The 23046-nt window shown below is 60.9% G+C and overlaps 2 protein-coding genes across 2 annotated transcripts; one reads left to right on the forward strand and one right to left on the reverse strand.

Annotated features, from left to right (window-relative positions):
- Positions 1–1166: 1166 nt before the first annotated feature.
- LOC308529359 (sperm flagellar protein 1-like) lies at positions 1167–7101 on the forward strand (the record flags this gene model as incomplete). The annotated part of the gene is made up of 7 exons (XM_081105425.1): positions 1167–1305; positions 1813–1924; positions 3169–3337; positions 3602–3668; positions 4081–4165; positions 4257–4359; positions 6755–7101. The coding sequence occupies 7 exons, from the start codon at positions 1167–1169 to the stop codon at positions 6848–6850; spliced, it is 771 nt and encodes a 256-aa protein (XP_080961551.1). The 3' UTR covers positions 6851–7101.
- A 12491-nt stretch (positions 7102–19592) lies between these two features.
- Positions 19593–22449, reverse strand: VENTX (VENT homeobox; the record flags this gene model as incomplete). The annotated part of the gene is made up of 3 exons (XM_081104538.1): positions 19593–19967; positions 20062–20222; positions 22215–22449. The coding sequence occupies 3 exons, from the start codon at positions 22447–22449 to the stop codon at positions 19593–19595; spliced, it is 771 nt and encodes a 256-aa protein (XP_080960664.1).
- Between the last annotated feature and the right edge of the window lie 597 nt (positions 22450–23046).

Below are 23046 nucleotides of genomic sequence, written 5' to 3' on the forward strand. Positions count from 1 at the left end.
GCCCCGGGGGTTGGTTACACTGTCGGCTAAAAGGAGAAATGTTAGCTGTAGGTATATTCTAACCTCTGCTGTATACTCTGCCAGAGGACTTTTCAGGGATGGCTGCTCCTACTGGCTGGTCATTTGTCTTCCCCTACTAGCCTAAGTACGAAAGTCTGTCCTTTATCCAGTGTTAGCTGTGAGCACTGCGGCCGTCACTGTTATTGTTGTATGCAGGGGGCCATCATATTGCTGGCTGAACGAAGAATCTAAATTTTAATAAGTGTGAAAGGAAATAAGATTCAGTTGTATTCTTCATAGCAGGTGGTTTTTATTGTTTCTTGTTTCCTCCTCCAAGGGAGTTGGCCCAAAGGTTGCTCTGAAGCCCCCCGTCCTAAGGAGATGATGCCCCTTGGGGCACCCGCGCACCTGTCTGCAAGCTGTTCATGTTGAAAGAACCCGGTGCCAGCCCCTGCAGTGCCCCCATAGTGGGCTGGGCCCACTCTGCAAAGTCCCAGCAGAAGAGCTACCTCCTTGTGGCCAAGGTCTTGCTTCAGCACCCCAGGGTCACAGCGGAGGGCCGCTCGGTCAGGACTCTGCTGGGGTTCCTGACTCTCACCCACGTTGGCCACACTCAGCTCCGCCAGGCTGGGGCCGCCGGCTGCGTGGCCTGCGAATGGGTGTGTCCGGACGGCACTGCTGTGCCCTCCAGGCCCCCCAGGTGGAAGGCCCGTGTGCTGTGCTTCCCAGTCCTGCTGGTGTGCTCCGGCACCCCCAGACTGCAAGCCCCTCAATTTTCAGAGCCTGTTTCCCTGCTATTTAAAAAAAAGGTATGGTTTTACGATTAAATTATTGATCAACTTTTAAATGACTGGAGATTTTTATTGGGTGGAATTCAATTTGTAATAGTTAAGGTTCCAACGCGTGTTAAAATAAAATGTGCACTGTTCAAGGACGGCGGCTTTTCACCTTCTTTGCTCTCTGACGTGATCATAAGACACCCCCGCCCCCTCAAACTGAGCGGTCTGGGCGCACTGACCCTTGGCCCCAGCCCAACCACTGAAGTCCACCCTCACCTACAAAGCTCCCGCCCTTCCGGCCCCGCCCCCTGTCTCCCCGCAACGGCCCAACAACCCGCCCCTTCCGGCGCCGTCTCCTAGCAACGGCCAACAATCAGTCCCGCAGCCATGCTGGGCGCCGCCAGACCGAGCTCCCCGGCCCCGCCGCCGCCGTCTCCCCTGGCGCTCCGCGGCCTGTACGCCTGGCTGGACCGACTGCCGCTCAGCCGTCCCAGGCGCCACCTGGCCCGGGACTTCAGCGACGGCGGTGAGGGGGCACGGGCCCCGGCGGAGCGGGATGTGGCCGGCCAGACGCGATGGCCCGGCTAGGGCCGGTGTCTCGCGAAGTGTCCCAGCTCCCCGGGCTCCCTGCAGAGTGCTGAAGACCCCAGAACAGGGTGTGAGGGGCGCCCTAAAGGGATGCGCAGGACGCGGGCAAGTGGGGGCACTGACGCCCCGGGAGGAGGAGGAGGATGGCAGCGGAGAGGGGCCGCGTTGTGCATTCAGCCCCGTTACTCGGCAATTCCCCTCCTCCGTCCGGCATTCCCTGGGGCGGGTGGTGCAAACTCGGGGTTCCCTCCAGCACCTCTGAACCCGGTTTCCACACCCCTCCCCCTGGAGCACCCACACCTTGGTCCCAGTGATCGCTCCCCCAGGACTCCGCTCTCTGTCCTCATCCACCTCGGGGCCATGGAGACTGAGGCTGGAAGTAAATAGGGGTTCCTAGCTGGGCGGGCCAGGCTCACCTTGCCCCCCCCCACCCCCCCACCCGCAGTGATGCTGGCGGAGATTGTGAAGCATTACCACCCCCGGCTCGTGGACCTGCACAACTATGTCCCCACCTGCAACACGGACCAGAAGCTCAGCAACTGGAGCACCCTCAACAGGCAGGCTCTCCGCCCCCCGCCTGTTCTTGTTGGAGCCCCCAGTCGGCGCTGGGAGTCGGGGGACTCCCTCTCCCCCACCCTTCCTGGTCTCCAGGACAGGTTCTCAGGCTGTTTCCTTGCTATGGGTTTCCCTGACACCATGTCAGTATCCGTGTTCCTATCAGAATTTCACCATCAACCTGGGGCTCCTGGGGGTTCCCCACCAAGAGGACAGCACTGGTTAGCTTGAGACTCACTCACTAGGGCATTGGTCCTGCCCTCGGACCGTGTGTCCCGCCTATGCCGACCACACCGCTCACTCAACAATAATTCAGGGTTCAGGGCTTTGCTCCAGGCACTGCAGACATGACCTCTGCCTCCATGGGGCTGAGTCTAGAGCAGTGATGGCGAACCTATGACACGTGTGTCAACCAACTCATTTTTTTGGTTGATTTTTCTTTGTTAAATGGCATTTAAATATGTAAAATAAATATCAAAAATATAAGTCTCTGTGTTACTATGGTTGCAGATATCAAAAAATGTCTATATGTCACACGGCACCAGAGTTAAGTTAGGGTTTTTCAAAATGCTGACACGCCGAGCTCAAAAGGTTCGCCGTCACTGGTCTGGAGGGAAGACACATAAAGGAGATGTGTCAGGTGTGATGAGTGCAATGGAGGATGAGGCAGGGCCCCTGAGCAAGTGACAGACAGCGATGGGAGGCGACCTGTGGGTGCGGAGGGGGTTGCCGTGGGGGCAGGGGGCAGAGCCCTGTGGTGACCCGAGGGGTTGGAGCTGGATGGGGAGGGTACTCGTATTCGGATCCACCAAGAGTCCCTGGAGACTTGCCGAGGGCACTGCGCCCAGCCTGGGGCTGAGAGGCACTGCAGGGTCGAGGCCTGTTTCGGAGGCTGGGAGGGGAGGTGGCAGCTGCAGGCAGGTGTGTGCGGCAGCGGTGGTGAGAAGCCAGGTCCTGGGCATTGGAGGTGAACCTCAGACTTCCTCAGAGCCGAGGGTGACTCAAGCAGGAAGGTGACTTCTACCGTGCAGTGTCCCGGAGATGCCCATCAGGGAGATGGGGACCCAGGCTGGAAACGCCAGGCCTGAGCGCACAGGGCACCCAGTATTCGTGGGGCGGCTGGGAACGAGATGGCCACAGGCCTCTGCAGGTGCAGGGCCAGGAGGAGCCCTAGCCCCAGCGTCCCCTCCGCGGAGAGGAGAGCCGGGGCGCACTGCTCTGAGGGCCACACCCCCTTCCTTCACAGGAAAGTCTTTTACAAGCTGCGTTTCTGTGTCTCAGAGGGGGATATCCGAAAGGTGGTGGCCAACACGCCCGGGGCCATCGAGCCCATCTTGTGCGCGCTGAAGGAAAAGGTGGTGGACGGCGCTGTCCGCGAGGACCCACCCGGCGCAGGCGTGCTCGTCGGTGCATTTGTACGTACCGCCTTTGAGCCTGCCGTCTGCCAGTGGGAAACTGAAAGCAAGAAATGAGTGGTCATGAAGCCCCTGGTCCCCTGGCCCATCTGGGACGGTGAAACTCCCTTTTCACAATGCTCGTCCCCAGGCCCGCACCGGCCATACCCCCTCCCGTGCCCCTCCCTCTGTGGCTGGGACATGCAGGGGGGCCAGTTGGCTACGAGGTCGGGTGTGAGCCCTGCTGGGCTGCCTCTCACAGCCCAACCTCTGAAATCGTTGCAGGACCCAGGAGTCTGCAGTGCGGATGCTGATGGACTGTGGCTGGGGCTCGCGACCACCCCCCACGCTGGTAGTACCCAGACCCCTGATGTGTGTGGGAAGCGGGCAGCACCATCCAGACAGGCGTGTGGTGCCCTCGAGTTCACACACCTGCAAGGGAGGGCAGGTGTCCTCAGGTGACACAGGGCCCAGTGGGGCTGGTGGCCTCCAGGAGGGCAGCTGCTCGCCCTGAGGGGCCTGAGAGGGGCCCTGACGCCATCCTGAGTGGGGGCCCACGGCTTCTGTCCAGGGGCCACGCAGGGCGGCTGTTGTTCAATGGGCACATCTCCAAATGGAGGCATCCAGGCTGCACCTCGGGACGGCCTAGGCCGGGCCGGGCCCACATGGCGCACTCTGTGTGGGCTCGCCCTCACCCCGTGTGCTGCTGCTGGCGAGGCGCCTCTCTGATCTGGGGACCTGAGTCATGTCTACTTGTCTCGAAGGCCTGCCGAGCTCCCCAGTGCCTTCCGGCGTAAGGACCCTTCAGAGTCAGAGGGCAGAGAAGATGGGACACTATGCGTGCAGAGGGTGGGCTCCATCTCTTGAACCCTCTGCCATTGCACCCCGGCCACCCTTTCCTGCCAGCTGCCGGGTTAAAGGCCGGGTGTTTGCCTTTCAGGCGGGACCCCGCCGGTGGGCCCCGGGAGCACCTGACCACTGGGGTGCAGCAGCTGCTGGAGGAAAAGGAGCAGGCGCTGGCCATTCTGCAGGAGACCGTCCAGGTATGGGGACCGGGGTGACCCTCCATGCCCACCCCCCAGGAAGTAGAGGAATTGGTTGTGGGCGTTATGGGGAGGCACTGCTTTCCCTTCTATGCAGCTCAGACCCATAGTGGGGGGTATGGCAATGGGTGGGGCAAGCAGGGTCTCTAACCAGGGAGAACCCACATTTAGGGTTTTTTTTTAATTACAAATTTTTTTCAGCTGATTTTAGAGGATGGGAGAGAGAGAGAAACATTGCTATGAGAGAAACGTTGGTGGTTGCCTCCTGCACACCCGGACCAGGATATGTGTCTTGACGAAGAATCAAACTCACCACCTTTTGATGTACAGGGAGAGGTTCCAACCCACTGAGCAACCCTGGCCAGGGCTGGATTGTTTTTTACTATGGAATATTCAAAACACATCCAGAAGCATAGAGAAGAGTCTAGTGCCCCCTCCCCAAGAACTCACCATCGAGCCTCCCCAGATACCAAGCCCCAGGGCCCACATTCCGGGGGCTGCAGACAGTTACAGGCGTCACCGCCCGGATGTGATGGACAGCAGGCCCGGGGCCACGTCAGGGAGCAGAAGATAGTCCTCAAGGTGCAGGCCTGGTCCTGAGGGCACCAAGGGTCCACAGTGGTCCTGAGTTCGGGAAGTGCTCAGGCCCCGTGCTGCCAGAGAATGACCACCCTATGAGAGCATAGGTCGCAGCTTGGGGCCTGAGACAGTGGGGGTGGGGGAGGGGTGCAGGCCACACCGGTCTGCTCAGAGTCCAAGGGGCCGGCAGGAATTGTGATGACAGGGTGGTTCCCTGGTGGGTGTCCTGGGCTTGGTGAGCTGTTTCTTTTTTCTTTTTCTTTTTAAGTATTTTATTTTTTTTTTACAATTTCCTTTTTTTTTAAATTTATTTTCCCTTTATTGATTAAGATATTACAAATGTGTCCTTATCCCCCCAATGTCCTCTCATCCTCCCAATCCTGCCCTCGCCCTCACCCCCTGTTGTCCACATCTATCGCTTATGCTTATAGGCATGCATACAAGTCCTTTGGTTGATCTCTCTCCAAAGTATTTTATTTGTAACCTACCTCAGCAAGTGTTCCTGTGCCCAGTTTCTCCCCTCCTCCAAGCCTAATAACTCATTTTCACTTATTCGCAGGAATTTAGGAACATTTATGTGATGGACTGTAGAGCAATAACTTGCTAAAATAATTTAGAACATATATCCCCCATCTTGGGAATCTGAGAAAACATTTTAACTAGTTTGTCTAGGGCCGGCAATTAAGAAGCAGATTTGGATAAATAATTCAAATCTAGTTTTGCCTAATTTGTAGGCCTAGTAATTTTAGGATTTTCCAAAATGAGGGATGCTTCCCCATTGGTGAGCTGTTTTCTTGAGAATGCAGGAAGTGATGTCACGGTGTGGTCTGCCTTTGCTGAGGAACAGCAGAGAGGAAGCGATGGGATGTGAAGCAACTACCTCAGCGAGGTCTGACATAGCCCGGGGCTCTGGGCCACGCAGGAGCTGACAAAGGGGATTATAACCCCCTTTATGCAACCCAGAGGGGGAAGTGGCTCTACGTGCCATTCAGAATGTCGCTGGCTGTTTCGGTGGATATTGCAGGTGGGGCGGCAGGTGCCCAGGGCCACGGGGGCAGCAGCTGAGGGCCTGGGCACGTGGGGCAGGCAGGCTCCTCTGTGTTGGCCCAAGGAGGAAGTCTGCACAGTGGGGAGCGGGCCCTGGGGGAGGGGTGTGGCCAGGATACGGTAGGTGGACAGCACTTGGTGACCCCCGCCACCGGGGCCCGCGGGAGCAGGCTGTCCTCGGCCGGAGTGTGGGCCGGCCGCTGCTGACCTCACTCTGCACATGGTGTTGGGGGCAGATGAGCGTTTTCAGATCCCCCTCTTCCACTTGCCTGTGCGTGCGGTGGGTCCGCGCTTCCAAGCAGGGGAGCCTGGTGACGTGGCCGTCCTGATGCAGGAGGCTGGGGTGGCTTCCCTTCTTCATGAAACTTTTTTTTCTGTTAAAGCAAGATTTGTCGGCAGGTTTTTAAAAAATTGACTTCATTGGGTTTCATGGGGTCAATAAAATCATATAGGGTTCAAGTGGACGGTTCTACCACACGTCATCTGCACATGGACATGCTCTCGACTGTTAACTCTTAGAAGGACACCTGGCACACCGTCCATCCGCAGTGACTGCCCCCCTAACGGCGGGCCAGCGCTCGGCGGCAAGCGGGGAGGAGGCCGCCCCTCCCGTGACTTCCGCAGGGCCTTTCCGGGGGTCCCCTTAATGGCCTGGGGTCTGACTGGGGGCCGTGTGGCCTTGCAGCATGGCTGGCTGGACGCTCAGCTCGGGCCGCAACTGCCAGGCTCTGGCAGGTGGGCGGGGCGAGAGACGTGTGTCTCCCTGAAGGTTTTGCAGATGAAGGTCATCCGGCTGGAGCACCTGGTGAAGCTGAAGGACCAGCGGATCAGTGAGCTGACCAGGCGTGGGACTGAGCCCCAGTGAGCAAGAGGCCTCAGGGAGAGGCTCCCAAGTCCACTAGACCCGGAACTTGAACCCGCGCGGACCTCCCCCGACCAGATGTGGCCGCACACTGTCCAGCAGGCTGAGGGACATCTTGTACAAAGAGCGGGGGGTGGGCGGCAGTGTGCGGAACTCACGAGCCTGGAGGCCAGGGAGGCCAGGGACTCGGGGCTGCACGTTGGCTCCTGGCTGTGCCACCAGCTTAGTTTGGAAGTGAAGACTTAGATCTGGTTGCCTTGAGCCTTGCGGGGTTTTGTCGTCATTGTGTCTGTGAACGTGGACCGGTTCCCCCTCTCCCCGGCTGGCTGGCGGTGTCCTGTGTCCACCGACCTGAAGTCCTGTAGGAGACCCTGCTCACAGGAACTTGTGTCCCCAGGGGGTCCACTCTTGCCCGAGGGCCATGAGGACGGGTAGGAGCCGTCAGGGGGCTGTGCTGGCCACCCTCAGTGGGTGGTCCTAGGTCCCTTGCTGCAATCCCTCGAGATGGATGGGTCACGCTGCTTTGCTCGGGGTGCTGGGGACCAAGGAGGAGCTGGGCCTGCAGGATGGGGCCCCACCAGTCCTCATGGAGTCTGTGGCCCCTGGAAGGAGTTCGCCTGGAGGATGCGTAGGGAGGTGCCAGGCAAGCAGCGTCTGGCCCTGAGATGGGGGCTCCAGGGCAGTGCGTCCGTGTGGCCAGGATGCTCCCAGGCCCTGAGTTTGCCTGGGGGATGGGCAAGGGCTTCTCTGTCCTGGCATCCAGGCTTCCCTGCTTCTTCCACACCCAGAGTTGGCGGGCTGGGGGCCACCCCAGTCTTGGTTCAGTTCCTGGATTCCACTGTCTCATTGCCCACCCCCCACCCCCAATGGCACAGAAGCAGCATCAGACTCAGAACCACAAGCCTCCGGCAGCGTTTCAGCCTGAGTCACACAGCCCACGTACACACTGAGTCAGACGGCTGTCAGGGGCCCCACAGCACAGTCAGAGCTGCAGGGCTCCCAGGACTGGGTCCCGGGGCCTTGTTAAGAGGATTGGAGATAGAGGATCTGCTTGCCCAGCCTTGAGACTCAAGGGTCAGGAAGGCTCCAATGGCCTCGGTGCGGGGACCAGGCCTCCATGCGTGGGTGGTGGCTGTGTAAGCCTTGGTTGGGGGCCCAGACCCTCTGGTTGTGGGGATCTGGGCTACAAACAGCACCCATTGCGCCCTGTGTTGGGAGAGGGAAAATCCACCCAGAGGTGGGGAGGGGCTCCCCCAGCTCCCAGCTCCCAGTGACATGGCAGCTGGGGGAGGGGCAGGAAATTGCTGGGGAGGGCTTGGCCCAGAGCTTGAGTCAGGACAGGCCCAGGCAGCTTCACACCCCAGACCAGGCTGCCTCCAAGAGAAGCCCAGGAGCCAGGAGGTGATGGGGACAGCTTGTGCCCTCCCTGCAGCCTCTGTGGTACTGCCAGGGGCTGCCCTCTGCTCCGGGGCCAGACAGGCACGGACACACGTGCACATGTGGAAGCAGGAGGGCCCACCCCGGGCCTTACGCTGAGCGGAGGCTGCGTGTGCTCTCCAGGGGGGAGGCCTCCCGGGGTGCGTTGAGGCAGGGCAGGGAGGGCCCAGAGGCTGCAGGAAGGAGGTGGGGAGGGTGGGCAGCCGGAGGAGGACTCACAGGCCCCCTCCTCCATCCAGGGCCTGCGTGTCATCCCCCAAGGGCTGGGCTTTGGGTGGAGACAGAAGATGGAGTTTGGGGAATCGGCCTCGGGTGATGAAAGTCCCTGGCAGGGACCTGGGAGCAGGTGCTGAGCATGAGGTGCCTGGAGGCCAGGGACTAGAAGCACTGCACCCCAAACACACCCCAAATGCAGGCCCCGGCTTGCTGGCTGCAGACAAGCTCATAGGCGGCCTCGGTGAGCCCCAGCCTGCTCCAGGCCAGCTTCAAGGGGGCGCGGCCTGGGCTGGAGGCGGGGCTCAGGCCTGGGTCTCCAGCCCCCCAGAAGGAGATGTCCTGCTTCAGTGGAGGTCCAAGAAGCTGACTCCTGAGTTAGGAAGCAGCTGACAGTCACGCTGGCCAGTGCCTCTCCCGTTTCACCCTAGAGATAACCTAGCCTCGGGGGCCAATTTAGGACAAAATCGGAAGCCAGTCCCTTCCCTTCCCGTCCTGTAGGGTGAAGGCGCCGCCCGCTCTGCACTTGGACTTTGGTTCAGCGATTACTTCAGAGAAGTGCCCAGGCTTTGGAGGGAGTGGCCGTGAGGGCCGACCGCTCCACTCATCCCCCTGGGTGACATAGGTACCATGGAGAACACTAGAGCCCAGTGACTGTCAGCTAAAGCGACCCCCGGTGACAAACACCTTCGTCCCTGTTCCAAAGAGGAAGGCAGCACAAAGCTGGCCTGGGTGCTGAGTGCAGGAGCCGCGAGGCTTCCCCGGGGCGGCTCCTCGGGAAGAGTCAGGTGGACAGGCCCTGGAGCGCCGCCGAGGGCCAGCGCTCTTCCCCCTCCACTCCGACCACAAGCTGCTGCCCTCGGAATCAGCTGAGTCCTTGCGTGTACAGATTCAGGTCACTCCCCCTCTTCCTCTTGCTGTAACCCCGCAGAGAGGAACTGAGAAGTCAGAGCCAGCTCCCCACCGTCCCTCCCGATGCCCCGCCCCGGTCTGGACAGCTGAGAGTGTAGGTGTTTCTTCAGCGGGGAGGCGGGTCTTTTCGCACGTGTTAGACATTTCATAATTGAACAGTTATGAGGGGCCATGAGGATGCACACAGGTGTGAATGTGGATGGTGATGACAAACCCACTCCCTGCCCCGAGCCCAGCTGGCAGGCCATCGGCCTCCCCCCAACCCCCAGCCCGGGGAGCCTGGACATCTGGAACCCACTTCCTCATTTGAGAAATGGGGAACAAAAGTGCCCAAGAGTGACGGGCAATGCCTGGCTGGGGTGAGCCTGGCCACACCCATACCGCCCTAGGGGCCAACAGACGGGCTGCCCAAGGGTGACCCCACGTGGCCGGTGTGTAAATCTCGCCTTCTTGATCCTTTAAAAATTGGCAACACCTGGAGCTTTAAAGACCAGCAGCCTCACCTCCTCCCCAGCTGGGCAGCAAAGGACTGAGAATCCCACTTCAGCCCAAAACCCTGCGTGAGGGTGGGCGGTGGCCCCAGTGTGGGCACACACACGGACCCCTGGTGGTCTCTGCTCTGCTCCGTGGGGCCCCCACCGATGCTCCAGCTCCTGAATTTTGAAACAACTGATTCAACTTGTTAATACTCGTGCACCCGAGTTTCCATGGCCAGGTGTGCCCTCGAGAGAGCAGGGGCTGGGGAAGCGCCAAGCCAGTCGGGCCGGGGCTCCAGGCCGGGCGGGCCCCTGGACTCCCTAATGGCTTCAGTGCTGGCAGAAAAGTCAGTTTTTAAAATGTTTTTATTGATTTCAGAGAGAGGAAGGAAGAGAGGGAGAGGAAGAAACATCAATGATGAGAGAGAATCGTTGGTCCTGCAAGCCCCCTACTGACCGGGCATGTGCCTGCCCGGGAAGCTAACCGTCTAACCGTGCCAGGCAGAAAAGTGATTTCAAGCAGGCCATGTGGGGCCCGTGGTGTGGAAACGGGACCCTCTCCCTGCGGATTGCTGGGCTCTGTGCTCAGGAAGCCGGAATGATAGTGTCAGCTGTAGGTACCCGCCCTCCAGTGGCAGAGCGTGCAGAGGGCAGGATGGAGGCGTGGAAAGCGCGGCCTGGTGCGGCGTGGGGGTGGAGGAGGGAAATAAAATAGGGCCTGACACTTAGAGTGGGTGGCCGGGTGCCCACCAAGACTGACTGAATGAGTGGACTGGGGGTCGAGACAGAGGAGCAACTGGTGCAAAGGGCCTGGGGCAGGGAGCCAGTGGTTCACGGGGTGGTGTGTGGGCTGCGGTCACGGTGGGGGGATCTTTGCCCCGAGGAGGGTGGGAGCCTTGGAGGGGGGTGGGAGCCGTGGATGAGGCTGGGCAAGCGGCAGGCTTGGCAGGGCCATGTGGCCACTGTGTGGAGGTGGCCTGAACGCGGGGAGACACTCAGACACCCGGTCGACAAGGCCCAGGAAGGAGCACCTCTGTGAAACCACCGCTGCCGCAGACCCACATCCTGCACTGTGGGCGCCCAGAAGAGGAGGCCACGGTCACAGGAGGGACGGCAGGTGCACACCCGTGTGATGTCAGTAAGAGGATGCCAGAACGCAGGCTGACGGAAACCCAAATGGTGAACAGGGTCCCCTGGTGGCAAAAATGGTGATTTCTTCTCTGTATCCTTGCCACTTCTGTAAAGGCGACATGTGCTCTGTAATGGGGGGAAAGGGGAATCCCCGTGTTCCTTCAGGCGTCTGGGAGAGCCGCTGCCTCCCGCCAGTCTCTGGCATCCGGCTCAGCTGAGGGCACTCGCGTCAAAACACACTCCTCAGGTCCCATCGAGCCAAGTGGCCAGTGAACGGCCCCCTCAGAGCGTCTTCACCCCCCTCCACCCCCGGACACACAGAACCAAACAGCCCTGGGTCAGGCCCAGGGGAGACTGAGGACCCCGCCCAGGCCCCTCTGCCCCCCACCCCCACCCCAGGTTCTCAGGTGTCTTTGTCTCCGCCCCTACCCCACAGTGTCCCAGGCCACATGGTGGCTCAAGTGATACCTGCTCTCCGTGACCCCACCCCATCCCTCACTCCGGTCAAGTGGCCGCCCCGGCAGATGGCAGGGCTGGAGGCCAAGGACGGAGGGCAGGGGACTGCGGGTCAGAGTGGGGGCTGCACGGCTGGGGTGGCGGTGAGGCTGAGGACTGCGGGGTGGACGGGCTGTGGCCCCCGTGGACACCACAGTGGCAGTCACCTGGACATGCTGACCTCACCTCAGAACCCCGGCCCCGGGTGGCCCTGCCAGCCTGCCCGCCCAGCCCTCAGGGAGGGTTTGATTCTCTCCACACCCTGCCCCTCTGCCCCCATATACCCAGGCCAGGCCCTCCGTCTGCTCCTGAGCCCCCTCTCCAGATTTGACAACTGTCAGCGTTGCCGCCAATTTGACTCAACCTCCCGTGGGGAGGGAGAGAGGCAGGGAGAGGTTCCGCTCCCCCAGGGCACAGGCCCAGGGCCTCTGAGCGTCGGTCCTCACGGCCCCTGCCCGCTCTCTTCCACCCAGTCCACTCTGGGCCCGGCTCCAAGTCCACTCCGCACCCAGGGTCCTCACCCACACATGCGTGCTCACACTCTTCCCACTGCCTGCGGGCCCCGCTCTGCCCTCCAGACTGGCCCCGCAGTGGCCCTGCCTCTCCTCTCCTCTGTGACCAGCGCTGTCCTCAGCCCTGGCAGCCGGGATGGCAGCCCAAGCTCAGCCCCTTCCCCAGATCCTGGGTCCACTGAGCCTTCCCAGCCCCACCCAACTCAGAGGTAGTGAGTGAGCTCATGTGGGCCACAGGCTGGGGCTTGTTTCCTGGGGAGACGGCACCCCACGGTCCCCCCAGCCCAGGCAGGCCCGGTGGCTTCTCCATCCACTAGGACAGGGGAAAGGGTCTCCTCGGAGGCACCTTGAACCTGGAGGATGTTGGTTCTGACCCTGGCTGGCCCTTATCCCCGGGACTCGAGCTCAGCCTGCTAACCTGGGTCCCCTTCAGCAAAGTAGGGGAGCCGGGCCCAGGGCCCCACAGGCCCAACCAGTGCCCGTGTGGTCAGGGATTGGCTGGTCTCCGGCTGAGCCCCACTCCAGTGTTCTCAGGTCCTAACCGACGCCCCAGGCCACTGCAGGGGCCCTGCGGCAGCTGTGGACACCCTGGGGGCAGCCAGCCGAGGACCTGGGCTAAGCCTGGTGGCTGGCCCCCAGAGGCAGTGGGGAGGAGAGCGGCAGGCTCAGCATGCGTACACATGTGTGAGTGTGCGTGGACGTGTGTGAGTGTGCGTGGACGTGTGTGAGGGTGCGTGGACGTGTGTGAGTGTGCGTGGACGTGTGTGAGGGTGCGTGGACGTGTGTGAGGGTGCATGTACGTGTGTGAGGGTGTATGCATGGGGGTGTGTGCAAGTGTGTGTGCATGCCTGTGTGGCAAGCCAGCGGCCCAGGTTCTGGCCAGGTGCTCAGATGGGCCCCGGAGGCCCAGGCCCGGGCTGCCAGGTCAGCAGTCCAGACAAAGCGGCTCTGGTTCTGCCAGAGGGTGGGGGCTCCGGGAAAGGCCAAGGGTGCCCTGGGAAGGGCCGCCTGCACGATGGCCTTGGCGGGCAGAGGAAAGCTCCCAGGGCCGGTGCGTGTTCCTGATACGGCCAGGGAGAGAGAAAGAAAATATCAAGAAGCCAATATTATCTCCCCAGAGGGAGTCACGCAGACCAGCCTTGAAGCCCTGACGCACAGGCAGGGCCTTCCAGGGCTCAGGCTTAACTCTTTGTCCTCCTCTCCCACCCCTCCCACGGCCCGCCTGTCCCACCTCCCGGCCAATACCCCGAACTGCCCACCTGGAGCACAGGTCTCGGGGACCCAGCGCCCACGAGGGCTTCCCATGGGTACCCAGGGCCACAGGACCCTCTGACCCTGGTCACTCTGGCTGTACTGCCTTCCGGAGACAGCCCCAACTCGGGCCCCTGCACCCCAGCTCAGGCCCCTGTACCCCCTCCCCCAGTTCAGGCCCCTGCCACCCCCCACCTCAGGCCCCTGTCCCCCAGCTCAGGCCCCTGCCACCCCCCACCTCAGGCTCCTGCTTCCCAGCTCAGGCCCCTGCACCCCAGCTCAGGCCCCTGCTCCCCAGCTCAGGCCCCTGTACCTCCTCCCCTAGTTCAGGCCCCTGCCACCCTCCACCTCAGGCTCCTGCACCCCAGCTCAGGCCCCTGCTGCTCCCCCAGCTCAGGCCCCTGCTGCTCCCCCAATTCAGGCTCCTGCTTCCCCAGCTCAGGCCCCTGCTCCCCAGTCGGGAGGCTGCTCAGGAAGCCTGGTGCCCAGGTGCCCAGGTGCCCAGGAGCCACGGGGATCTCTGACTTGCTCCCAGCCCACAGGTCCCCTTCCTCATGCTGAGGCCTGAGGTCCAGACCTTGTTTCCTGTCCCTTTACCTCTTGGAGCACAGTCCTCTCCAGATTTAACAAATGAAAATTCAGGATAGCCAGTTAATTCCAGTTCCAGATAAGCGATAACTTATTATGGATATGTCTTCTGATCGCTGAGCTGTGCTCCACTGTGGACCTGCGGGTCAGGTGGGTGGGCATCACCCCTCTGAGAGTGGGCCTGGGGGCCGTCTGGTGGGAGGACATTCTTGTCTGGTCCGTTTGGGGCCAATACTTGTGTGTCTCTGGGGGAGGCGTGGGCGTGGAATGGCCACGTCACAGTCACAGAGCCACATGCTTAGTCTTACGGCTCCAAAGGGGTTGGCCATTTTCAGCGCCTGCTTTGACAGGTGGGGAAACTGAGGCCAGGAGAGGAGGCCTGCACAGCATGGCCCGGGGGAGTCCCGATCCAGGCCTCAGCTGCTGCTCTGGAGAGGGGCCGCGGACCCTGCCTGGCCTGCCCCTCGGGTGGAGAGCACAGTGGACAGTAACCTGGGGTGTAGTGAACTCCGGGGGCGTGCAGGGCAGCCTGGGAGCCAGTGCAGACACCGAGGTCTCCGTGTCTCACAGATCGGTGGGCCACCCTCTGGGAAGGGGCCTGGAGAATCCGCCAAGGATTAATGGCAGGGTACCTTCAGGGGGCTGGCAGCTGAGGGCTGAGCTAAGCAGACAGTTGTGGGAACCCCCCCACCCCCCCACCCCCTGCCAGGAATGGAGCAGAGAGGGAGTGCTGAGTCCTGAAGGCCACCCCTTATCGCCCGTCCACTGCAGCTCCGTGCCAAGCACGTCTTCCCAGAGCCCACAAGGATACTCTGTCTCATGGGCAGAGGGAGGGCCAGGACTGGCATGTTTGATGTTGCAGGGGCCACTCTTGGGGTCCACGGGGCCAGGATTTGGCTGGACCCAGCAGGGAGCCCTGCCCCGGCCACATTAATTTTATAACCAGGAAAAGAAGTTTAAAAAACAAAGTGAAGAACTAGGCCTTGGGGCAATCCAGGGCCTCCTCCTCCCCACCCCTCTGTCCCTGTCTCCATATCTCTCTGGACCAGGACACAGAGGCCAGGCTTCCTGTGGGTGGGGGGTCTGTCTGGAGGCCCCATGAGTGGTGGGCAGGGCCCCCTGTGAACTGGAGCCCTGTCCCTCATCTGGCCTCCGGAATCGGGCCTCCACACCTGCCCAGCGGGACCATCCTCGTTACTCGGGGAGGGGGCTCTGCCCGGTGTTCCTGCCCACACCGCCCTGGGAAGTCTGGCCTAGGCTCCTGGACAGGTGCCGCCAGGCTGTGTGGCCCAGTGCTGGGTTTCACTCAAAGCACTGAGCTTGGAGTAGGGCAGGCGTGCAGGGGCGCCCGCTGGGGGCCTCCTGACCTCAGCTCTCGGGCTGCAGCGGTCCCTGAGCCCACCCTTCACCTCCCAGGTCGGCAGAACAGACCTGTGAGGGCCTCAGAGCCGGAGTGGCGGCTGGGATTGGAACCTGCACTGAGTCCCCGAGCCACCTCCACCTCCTCCATCTGACCAGCTCCGCAGGGCAGCAGAGGGAGGGACCTGGACACAGAATCTACCTGTCATCGCCTGGCCGTGGGGAAACACAAGACAGTGGGTCCGGTCCCCTCCTCCCAGTGGGTGGCGGGTTGTCCACTCCCCCCAGGACAGTCCTTGGCTCCTCAGTTTCAAAGGGAAAGGCAGTGGCAGGGACAATGAGTGTGGCAGCGACACCCCAGAGGGCTGGCTGATTGCCCCCTGTCTTTGTCTTTACCCCTCTCTGGATTTTACACGTGCTTTATAACCAGCCACATTAATATAATTCAGGAAAACACAGCGAAGAACTAGGTCTTAGGGCAATCCAGGGCCTCCTCCCCCCACCCTCTGTCTCTCTGTCTCCATATCTCTGTCTCCCTGTTTGTCTGCCTCTGGCCTCCTTCCCTCCTGCAGACCCTGGGCCCCAAGAGCCCCAAGGTCAAGAACAGCAGTGCTTTCCCAAGAGCCCTGGAGACAGCTGTGAGGGGGAGGACCACTCACCTACCCCTCTCCCCACGGGGTTTCACTATCAGCCCAAGACTCAGTAGAAGGTTCCCCTCAAAGGCCTCAATGAGTGTGGGGAGTGTCTGTGAATGTCAGTAGGTGAGTGTGCAAGCGTGTGTGTGTGTGTGTGAGCGAGTGTGAGCATGTCTGAGCTCTCGGAGAGAGGCCCCGCTCTCCCCCCAATACCCACAGTGCAGTGGGACACCCCTCTTTGTCTCCCACCCCCAAGCCTCAGGGGGTGCCCAGCCCAGAGGTCCTGCCTGACCCAGGAGGCTCCTGACCCCCTGACCCATTAGTCTCTGCCCCCGTCACCCACAGAGCAGTGGCCTGAAGTCCCAGTCAGCGTCTGGGGGAGGCCAGTCCCTGCCAGAGGGCGGTCTGCACACAAGCCCCTGGCACGGGCAGGGTAGTCACCTGTTGTCCCGCTCAGCCCGGGTCTGCAGTTTCTCAGTCTCACTCCTCCACCCACCCAAACGGGTCCAGACCACCGTGGGGTCTGTGTCAAGAGGGCCTGGGTGTGTTCATGGGACATGGATGGTAACACCCTCGCCTGACTTCCCCCACCTGTCCACTTGTCCCTCCACCTGAGCGGTCTGTCTTTGTCCACCCAGAAGCCCGAACACAGGCTCCATCAGAGATATGGATGCAACAGCCCAATGAGCCCCCAGCCCCACAAGTGGGATAAGAGCCTGAGGGGCTGCTGTACACAGAGAGACGCGTGGACACACACACACACACACATACTTCCACACACAGCAGGAGCTGGGCTGCCTGCCTGGGGCACCTGCCTGGCAGGGGGTGTTGTGTGTCTATATGGGCTCTCTGTTGGCAGCCTTGGGTTTTTGATCGCTCTCCCCTCGGTGCTGTGCTGTCTCCCTAGCCTGTGCCTGCATTCTCACCCTCGAGCCTGCAGACACCCCCAGGGGCCCTGGGAGCAGAGCGGAGCACACACGGCAGGCGATGGGGGATAAACTCCCCCCTGATCCTCTGGGCAGACTGGGGGGGGGGAGCGGTGGTCCTGGGGCTCAGTGCCCTGGGCAGGGGCGCTGCTGTGCCCACGCTGGGAGCAGGGAGGGGAGGGGATGGGAGAGTCGCCAGTGTGCATTTTCCGGCCCTGACGCAAGCAGTCGCAAGTTGGGAGATAAGTGCCGGAGGAGGGCGGCCGGCCAGGGCTGGCCCCGTCCCAGCTCCCCGCTAGCAGCCCCCAGGATCCGTGGGCCTCCCCACCCGCCCTTCCGCTCGCCCGGCCGAAAGGCGCAACTCAGCACTTTGCTCAGAGCGGGCCTTTGTGCCCGGATCCCGCAGGTGCGGGGGTGGCCAGGTCCTTGGCCGGCACAGCCTGCGACCACATGTGACAGCCGCTGCCCTGGGAGCCCAGCCGCCAAGGTCTCCGTCTCGCATAAATGGGGCGCGCAGCCGGCAGGCAGCTGCAGAGCGCCTCGCTCAGCTCAGCGGGCAGCTCTCCTCAGCGGCTGCCCAGGACCTGAGATTGGAGGCCGGACGAGGTAAGGTGGAGGCTCGGGGCCTCCCTGCCTCCTGGCCGGGCACAGCTCACACCCACGGGACTCGCCGAGCTGCAGCTCCTCCGGCTGGCCCCGCAGGACCCTCGCCAGGACGGCCGCCCTGGCGCCCAGCAGCCACCCACAGTCTCTCGCGGTTCCTTTTTCCTATGCATATACTTCTTTGAGGGTCTGGCCTAAAGAGGTGTAAGGCATGGGAAAATGGGGCGACGAGGTTCTCCTTCCGCTGCATCCGCATCCTGACCTGCCTGCACTCCCCTGGAATCGGCTGTGGGACCCAGAGGGCTTCCTTGCCCTCCTCCTCGGGCGGGCGGGGGTGGTCAGGATCCCAGGAGGGGAAATCTGGAAACATTTGTTTTTGTGTGTGTGTGCCCTTGAGGGGTGGGGAGGATGGCGCAGGCCCCAACCCTGCCTGATCTTTGCCCCCGGGAGCCGGGTGGGGCAGCCCAGACCCTGACCTGACGACTCTCCCTGGGGGTGAGGGGCTGGGTCCGGGGCCACACAGGGGGACTGACTGGGTCTCCCGTGGAGGTGAGAGCGGCGTGAACATCAACAAGCGATCTGTGCTTCTTGCACCTTCATTATACTTTTGTAACCACCAGCAGGGGCTGATGTTCTGACCAGAAATGTCAATAAAGCGAATTCCACGGCAAGTGTGGTGTTGTTTTGACAATAAGTTTAAAACAAAGTTGCGGCTGCTGTGTGCTGGCTTCCTGTCGTCTCTGTGGGGGTGGGTGGGGGGTGGGGGTGTCACACTGGACAGAGCGGTGTTATGGGGGAATAAAACACACACATGAGGGGGAAGAAATGACTCCCACCCACAAGGCAAGGTGGTTCCTGATGACCTTCTGATAACCAGGGTCGCTGGAAGCCGGACGCTCCCAGGGCGCCTGCTGGCAGAAGGTGGGGATGGGCCGGCCAGGAATGCCGGGGCCAGACCCCCAGGGCACAGCGCCCCCGGCCCCTCGCCCCTGTGTCTTAACTTCCAGGTGGAGAAAAGGACAGGGACCTGGGGATTGAGGGCTTAAACAATCGTCCGATTACAGGCAGCAAATGGAGCGATTAGCTCTATCAGCCAGGGGCCTGCCCAGACCGCCTCTCCCCTAATCTCACTGATAGGAACTGGCTCCTCCCTCAAAAGACCACAGCCTCTGGCGGGGAGGGGTCAGCGCCGCAGGGACGCCAGGCCAGGGAATAGGCCCTTCCCATCCCATCCTTCCCCGATGGAACTGGGGGTCGGCTATGCTGCTGAGCCGCACGAGGCGCTGGTGAGACTCTTGAGTAAGAGGGAAGCAGGTATGAGGGTACCCCAATGCATCAGCTTCACTGTTCCCTGTGCGGGGACAGCTGTGGGCTGTAGGCGTGGCTGAATCCAGGATGCCAAAGGCTCTGCCTGGCTCTCCACTTTTACCGACAGCGGCGGCAACATGGCTCCTGGGCCCAGGGAGAAGCAGCACTCTCCTGGGTCCCTAACTGGCGGGTGGGTCACATGCTGCACCCCAGCTCAGGGTGGGGGTCTCTTGTCCACAGCTTCCTGGGCAGGGAGAGCATTCGTGTCCCAGAGAGCCCAATGTAAAAGGTCAGTGTAGCAGGGGGTGTGCAGGGTCACCCCTAAGGGGCTGCATCTGTTCAGGAAACCCACTATGCCCACTTTCCTTATGGGGTTTATGGGGGGGGGGTGGTCTGAGCAACTTTCCCTGCCCACCCCCCAGATCATAGCTTGAGCACAAAGACCAGGAGGCTCAGGATAGGGACATGTGCCTGGCCCTGGTAGAGGAAGGGTCCACCTTTATTTTTTCCAACTGAGAAAACATTTTGCTGACGCCTTAGATGGACTAGATTACCTTCTATTAGGTGCTAACAGCCCAGCACAGAACCAGTCTACTCGCTTTCCATTCTGTTCACTGAGCGATCAGAAACCCTTTAATAGCTTTCAGTAAAAGGGCAGCTCTAAAATGCCTTCGATTGTAAACCCTCCAGAATCTTCTGGCGGGTCAGGGTTCCAGGTCCCCTCCATGCATCAGCACAAGGCCCACACCAGGGTGTTAGGGTGGCGTAAACTGACATGCGGACGACGATCTCTCCAGGAAGATGCCAGGCATGCTCTGCACACACCCAGTGTGTGTGTGTGTGGGATGATTTGGCTTCTGACGCACCCCAACTGCGGGCTACTGGGCTGCCCTGCTTCCTCAAAAGGCATCTCGAGTCTCGGGCAGAACATACAGGCGCCAGGTTCCCCTGGACAAGGCCGGGCCCAGCGTGTGCGCCTGGCTCCCAGGATCCTGCAGGCAGCACATCAGAGGCTGTCTGCTGCTCGAGGCCCACGCCGAGGCCAGGGAGGCTTGTTCCCCTTGGCAGGGGTCCCAGAAGGAGCCAGGGGGCTGTGCTAGAGCCGAGGGCCCAGACAGGGATGCCCACGGGTGCAGCAACTGCACGGGGCTGCCCAGGGCAGGTGGGCAGAAAGCCAGGGGCGAGTAGACTGCTCCAGAGAGGGAGACGTTCAGCTGTGAGTCCTGCAGCTGGCGTTTATGCTTCATTCGGCGATTCTGAAACCAGGTTTTGATCTGTGGGGAAAACAAGGTCAGAGCGGGCAAACAGGCCACCCCCCCCCGCCCCCGCCCCCAGCCCCACTTGGTTTACTGAGCCCAGAGGTCTCACCTGCACCTCCGAGAGCCCCATGGTCTGGGCCAGCCTCCGGCGCTCCTGGGGGTCCAAGTAACGGTGGAGCTGGAAGGAGCTCTCCAAGGTGCTGACCTGCTCCTCCGTGAAGGCTGTGCGGACGCGGGGAGGCCGAGGGCTGTCTGCCTCCTTGCTCAACTCTGGGGGAGGGAGGAAGGACGGGCACTGAATCCATTTGGCTACCAGGGACATTGGCTCACAAGAGACACCCTCCCCTTGCTCAGTGGGTGCCACAAGCTTTGTGGCTGAAGATGACAGACACAGTGATCAATATGCCTGGGGCCTGAAGGAGGGCAGACCGCCCTCCCTAGCCTCACTTTTTGTGGCAGCCCTCCAGTGTTCTGTGGTCCCCCTCAGGGTTGGCGACGGCTCCTCCGCCCAGCCACGTGTGCAATAGGGTCCAGAGGCTGTGGCGCAGGACAGCACGGGGATGTGGACACTGCAGAAAGGTCAGTGGTTCCGACACAGACCCTCCCCTGCCACCGCAGGGCATTCCGCTCCTTCCGAAAGAATGACTTCCACCCACCCCACCTCCTTCCAGAAAAGGTTTCTTTTGCCTGCAGACAAGGAACTCCTGTTCACCAAGTGAGAGGAGGTGAGAGGGGCTGGTAGGGGTGGGGTGGGTGGAGTCCATTCTATGCAAGGCTTAGAGCAGTGATGGCGAACCTCTTGAGCTCCACGTGTCAACATTTTGAAAAACCCTAACTTAACTCTGGTGCCGTGTCACATATAGAAATTTTTTGATCTTTGCAACCATAGTAAAACAAAGACTTATATTTTTGATATTTATTTTATATATTTAAATGCCATTTAACAAAGAAAAATCAACCAAAAAAATGAGTTCGCGCGCGTGTCACCTCTGACACGCGTGTCATAGTTTCGCCATCACTGGCCTAGAGGGACCAACAGGGAAAGCAGCCTTCCTCACCAGGAACCAGGCTGTTGGCACCAACAGTGTGTCCGGAAGTCCAGTCTTCTAATTTCTAAGTTAGGAGGTGGGGGACGGCACTCAGCACCCCCCCAACCCCCCCGCCACGCACGAGGTACGGTCAACCAGTGTGGTGTAGGTCCTTCACATGGTCTTTACTGAACAGAAGTCTGACCGATAAAATACACCAATCATTTGCTTTGGGAGAAGCAGATTTTACAAAATTGTTTTTAACATTTTCCCGTGGTGTCCACCAGAGGAGCACACACTCACTCGAGGGGCAGTGGGGGTGGAGGGGGTGACTGGCCAGCACGAAGGATTCTGACGCAGCCATTGGGTTTTTTTGTTTGTTTGTTTGTTTGTTTTGGGGGGGGGGATACCGGTTGCAGAGAATACATTTAAAATTCTACCTCATTAAAATATAAAACTACTCCATAAGAATTAAACGTTTTAAAAAACAAAAGCTTACAGATAATATAAACCCCCACTTTCAACCTAAAGGCAATGACCAAGTCACATCGAGTAAAAGGCAGACGGAGAAAGTGTCGTCAGTAAACAAAGGGCTGGGCAAGGCTCAGGAGCCACCGAGACTCCTGAATGGGCCGAAGGCAGGGAACTCACAGGTACAGTCCGCGTGCACGGAAAAGCAGAGGCTGTGTCCTCAGGAGTCGGGGTTGTGGCTGCCCCCAGATCAAGCCTGCAGGATTCCAGGGGAACTGGAGTGACAGTCTAGATGCCAAACTGGGCGCCCGGCTTTGGGGGCGGGGAGAGGGGGGACGGCACAACCACCTTCTGACCTGGCCAGGTGTCACAAGCTTTAAGACGCACTTATCCGCGACCCCGCGCCTCTTGTCAAAATGGGTCCAGGACTATTACGACTAGAAAACCACAGTCATAGCCCACAGTGAAGACCTGGGCGAGGATCCGTGGGCACAGTCCGTGGGCAGCCGGGCCTGAGCGAGAGGGCCAGGCCAGTCCCTCTAGGAGGAGGGCGCAGAAGAGGAGCCCAAGGGGCTTGAGGAGGGAAGACCGGCCGTGTGGCTTTTGCTTCCGAAGGAAAACCTTCACTTGCCAGGGGGATCGGGCGGAACCCCAGCCCCTCTTCCCACCTGAGCACACAGGATGCCTGTGTTTTGGGCCTCCCTTCGCCTGAACCTTCCCCAGTCTGGGAAGGAAGGATCCCTCTCCCCACACCCAGACCTACCAGTCGTGGATGTCCCTGGTGCAGACACTGCTGAGGACTTGGCCTCCTCCATGCCCACGGCCTGCGGGGGTTCCCCACCGCTGGACACCCTGGCCGGGGCAGAGAGGCTGCCCCAGGAGACTGCAGTGGGCCTGGAGGTGTGCGCCGGCCCCACGTGGCTGCTCTGGGAGAGCCAGTCCACAGAACCAAAGCTGGAGGTTGGCTTTTGGCCGCCGGGCAGGTCGGAGGGCGGCATGCCTGGACGCGGGGACAGCGCTGGATCCGCCTCGGAACAGAAGGTGGAGGCCGGGCTCCGGGTCTTGGCGGGACAGGCGGTGGGGGCTGGCGCCGTGTGGGCGGGGCAGGGCCAAGCGGGGTGGGGGCACAGGGTCTGCCTCAGGTTCAGCAGGGCTGGGCAGCATTTATAGCTCAGGAGGAGGAGGGGGTGGGAAGCACATTTGCATGGGTAGCTCAAATCCCCCCAGATAAGTAGCATCTAATTGCCTTCAATTCGGAGGCACAAAGGAGGCCATTCACACCTCCCCCGGCTCCAAGATGTCTCGGGGAGGGGTGGGGCTGTGTGGCTGGGGATTTGTCAGATCCTTTCATCTCCCCACCCCCACCCGCTGGCCGAGGCTGCGGGAAGGTGAGGGTGGCCCCGCCAATGTCAGCTCCCACCCTGTCCTGTGGGCTTCTGGGACCACCTTCTTCGTTCTCCAAGCTGTCCCGGAGGTCTACAGCGCCAGACAGAGGCGACAGGTGTGCAACGGAGACAGGTTGCTTCAAGCTGGGGGAGTCAGCATCCATCCTGCTTCTGTGACAGGGTGGGCGGCCAGTGAGAAGGAGGGAGTCT

Source organism: Myotis nattereri (genome assembly GCF_964212035.1).
Source record: "Myotis nattereri genome assembly, chromosome: 13".
Classification (NCBI taxonomy): Eukaryota; Metazoa; Chordata; class Mammalia; order Chiroptera; family Vespertilionidae; genus Myotis; species Myotis nattereri.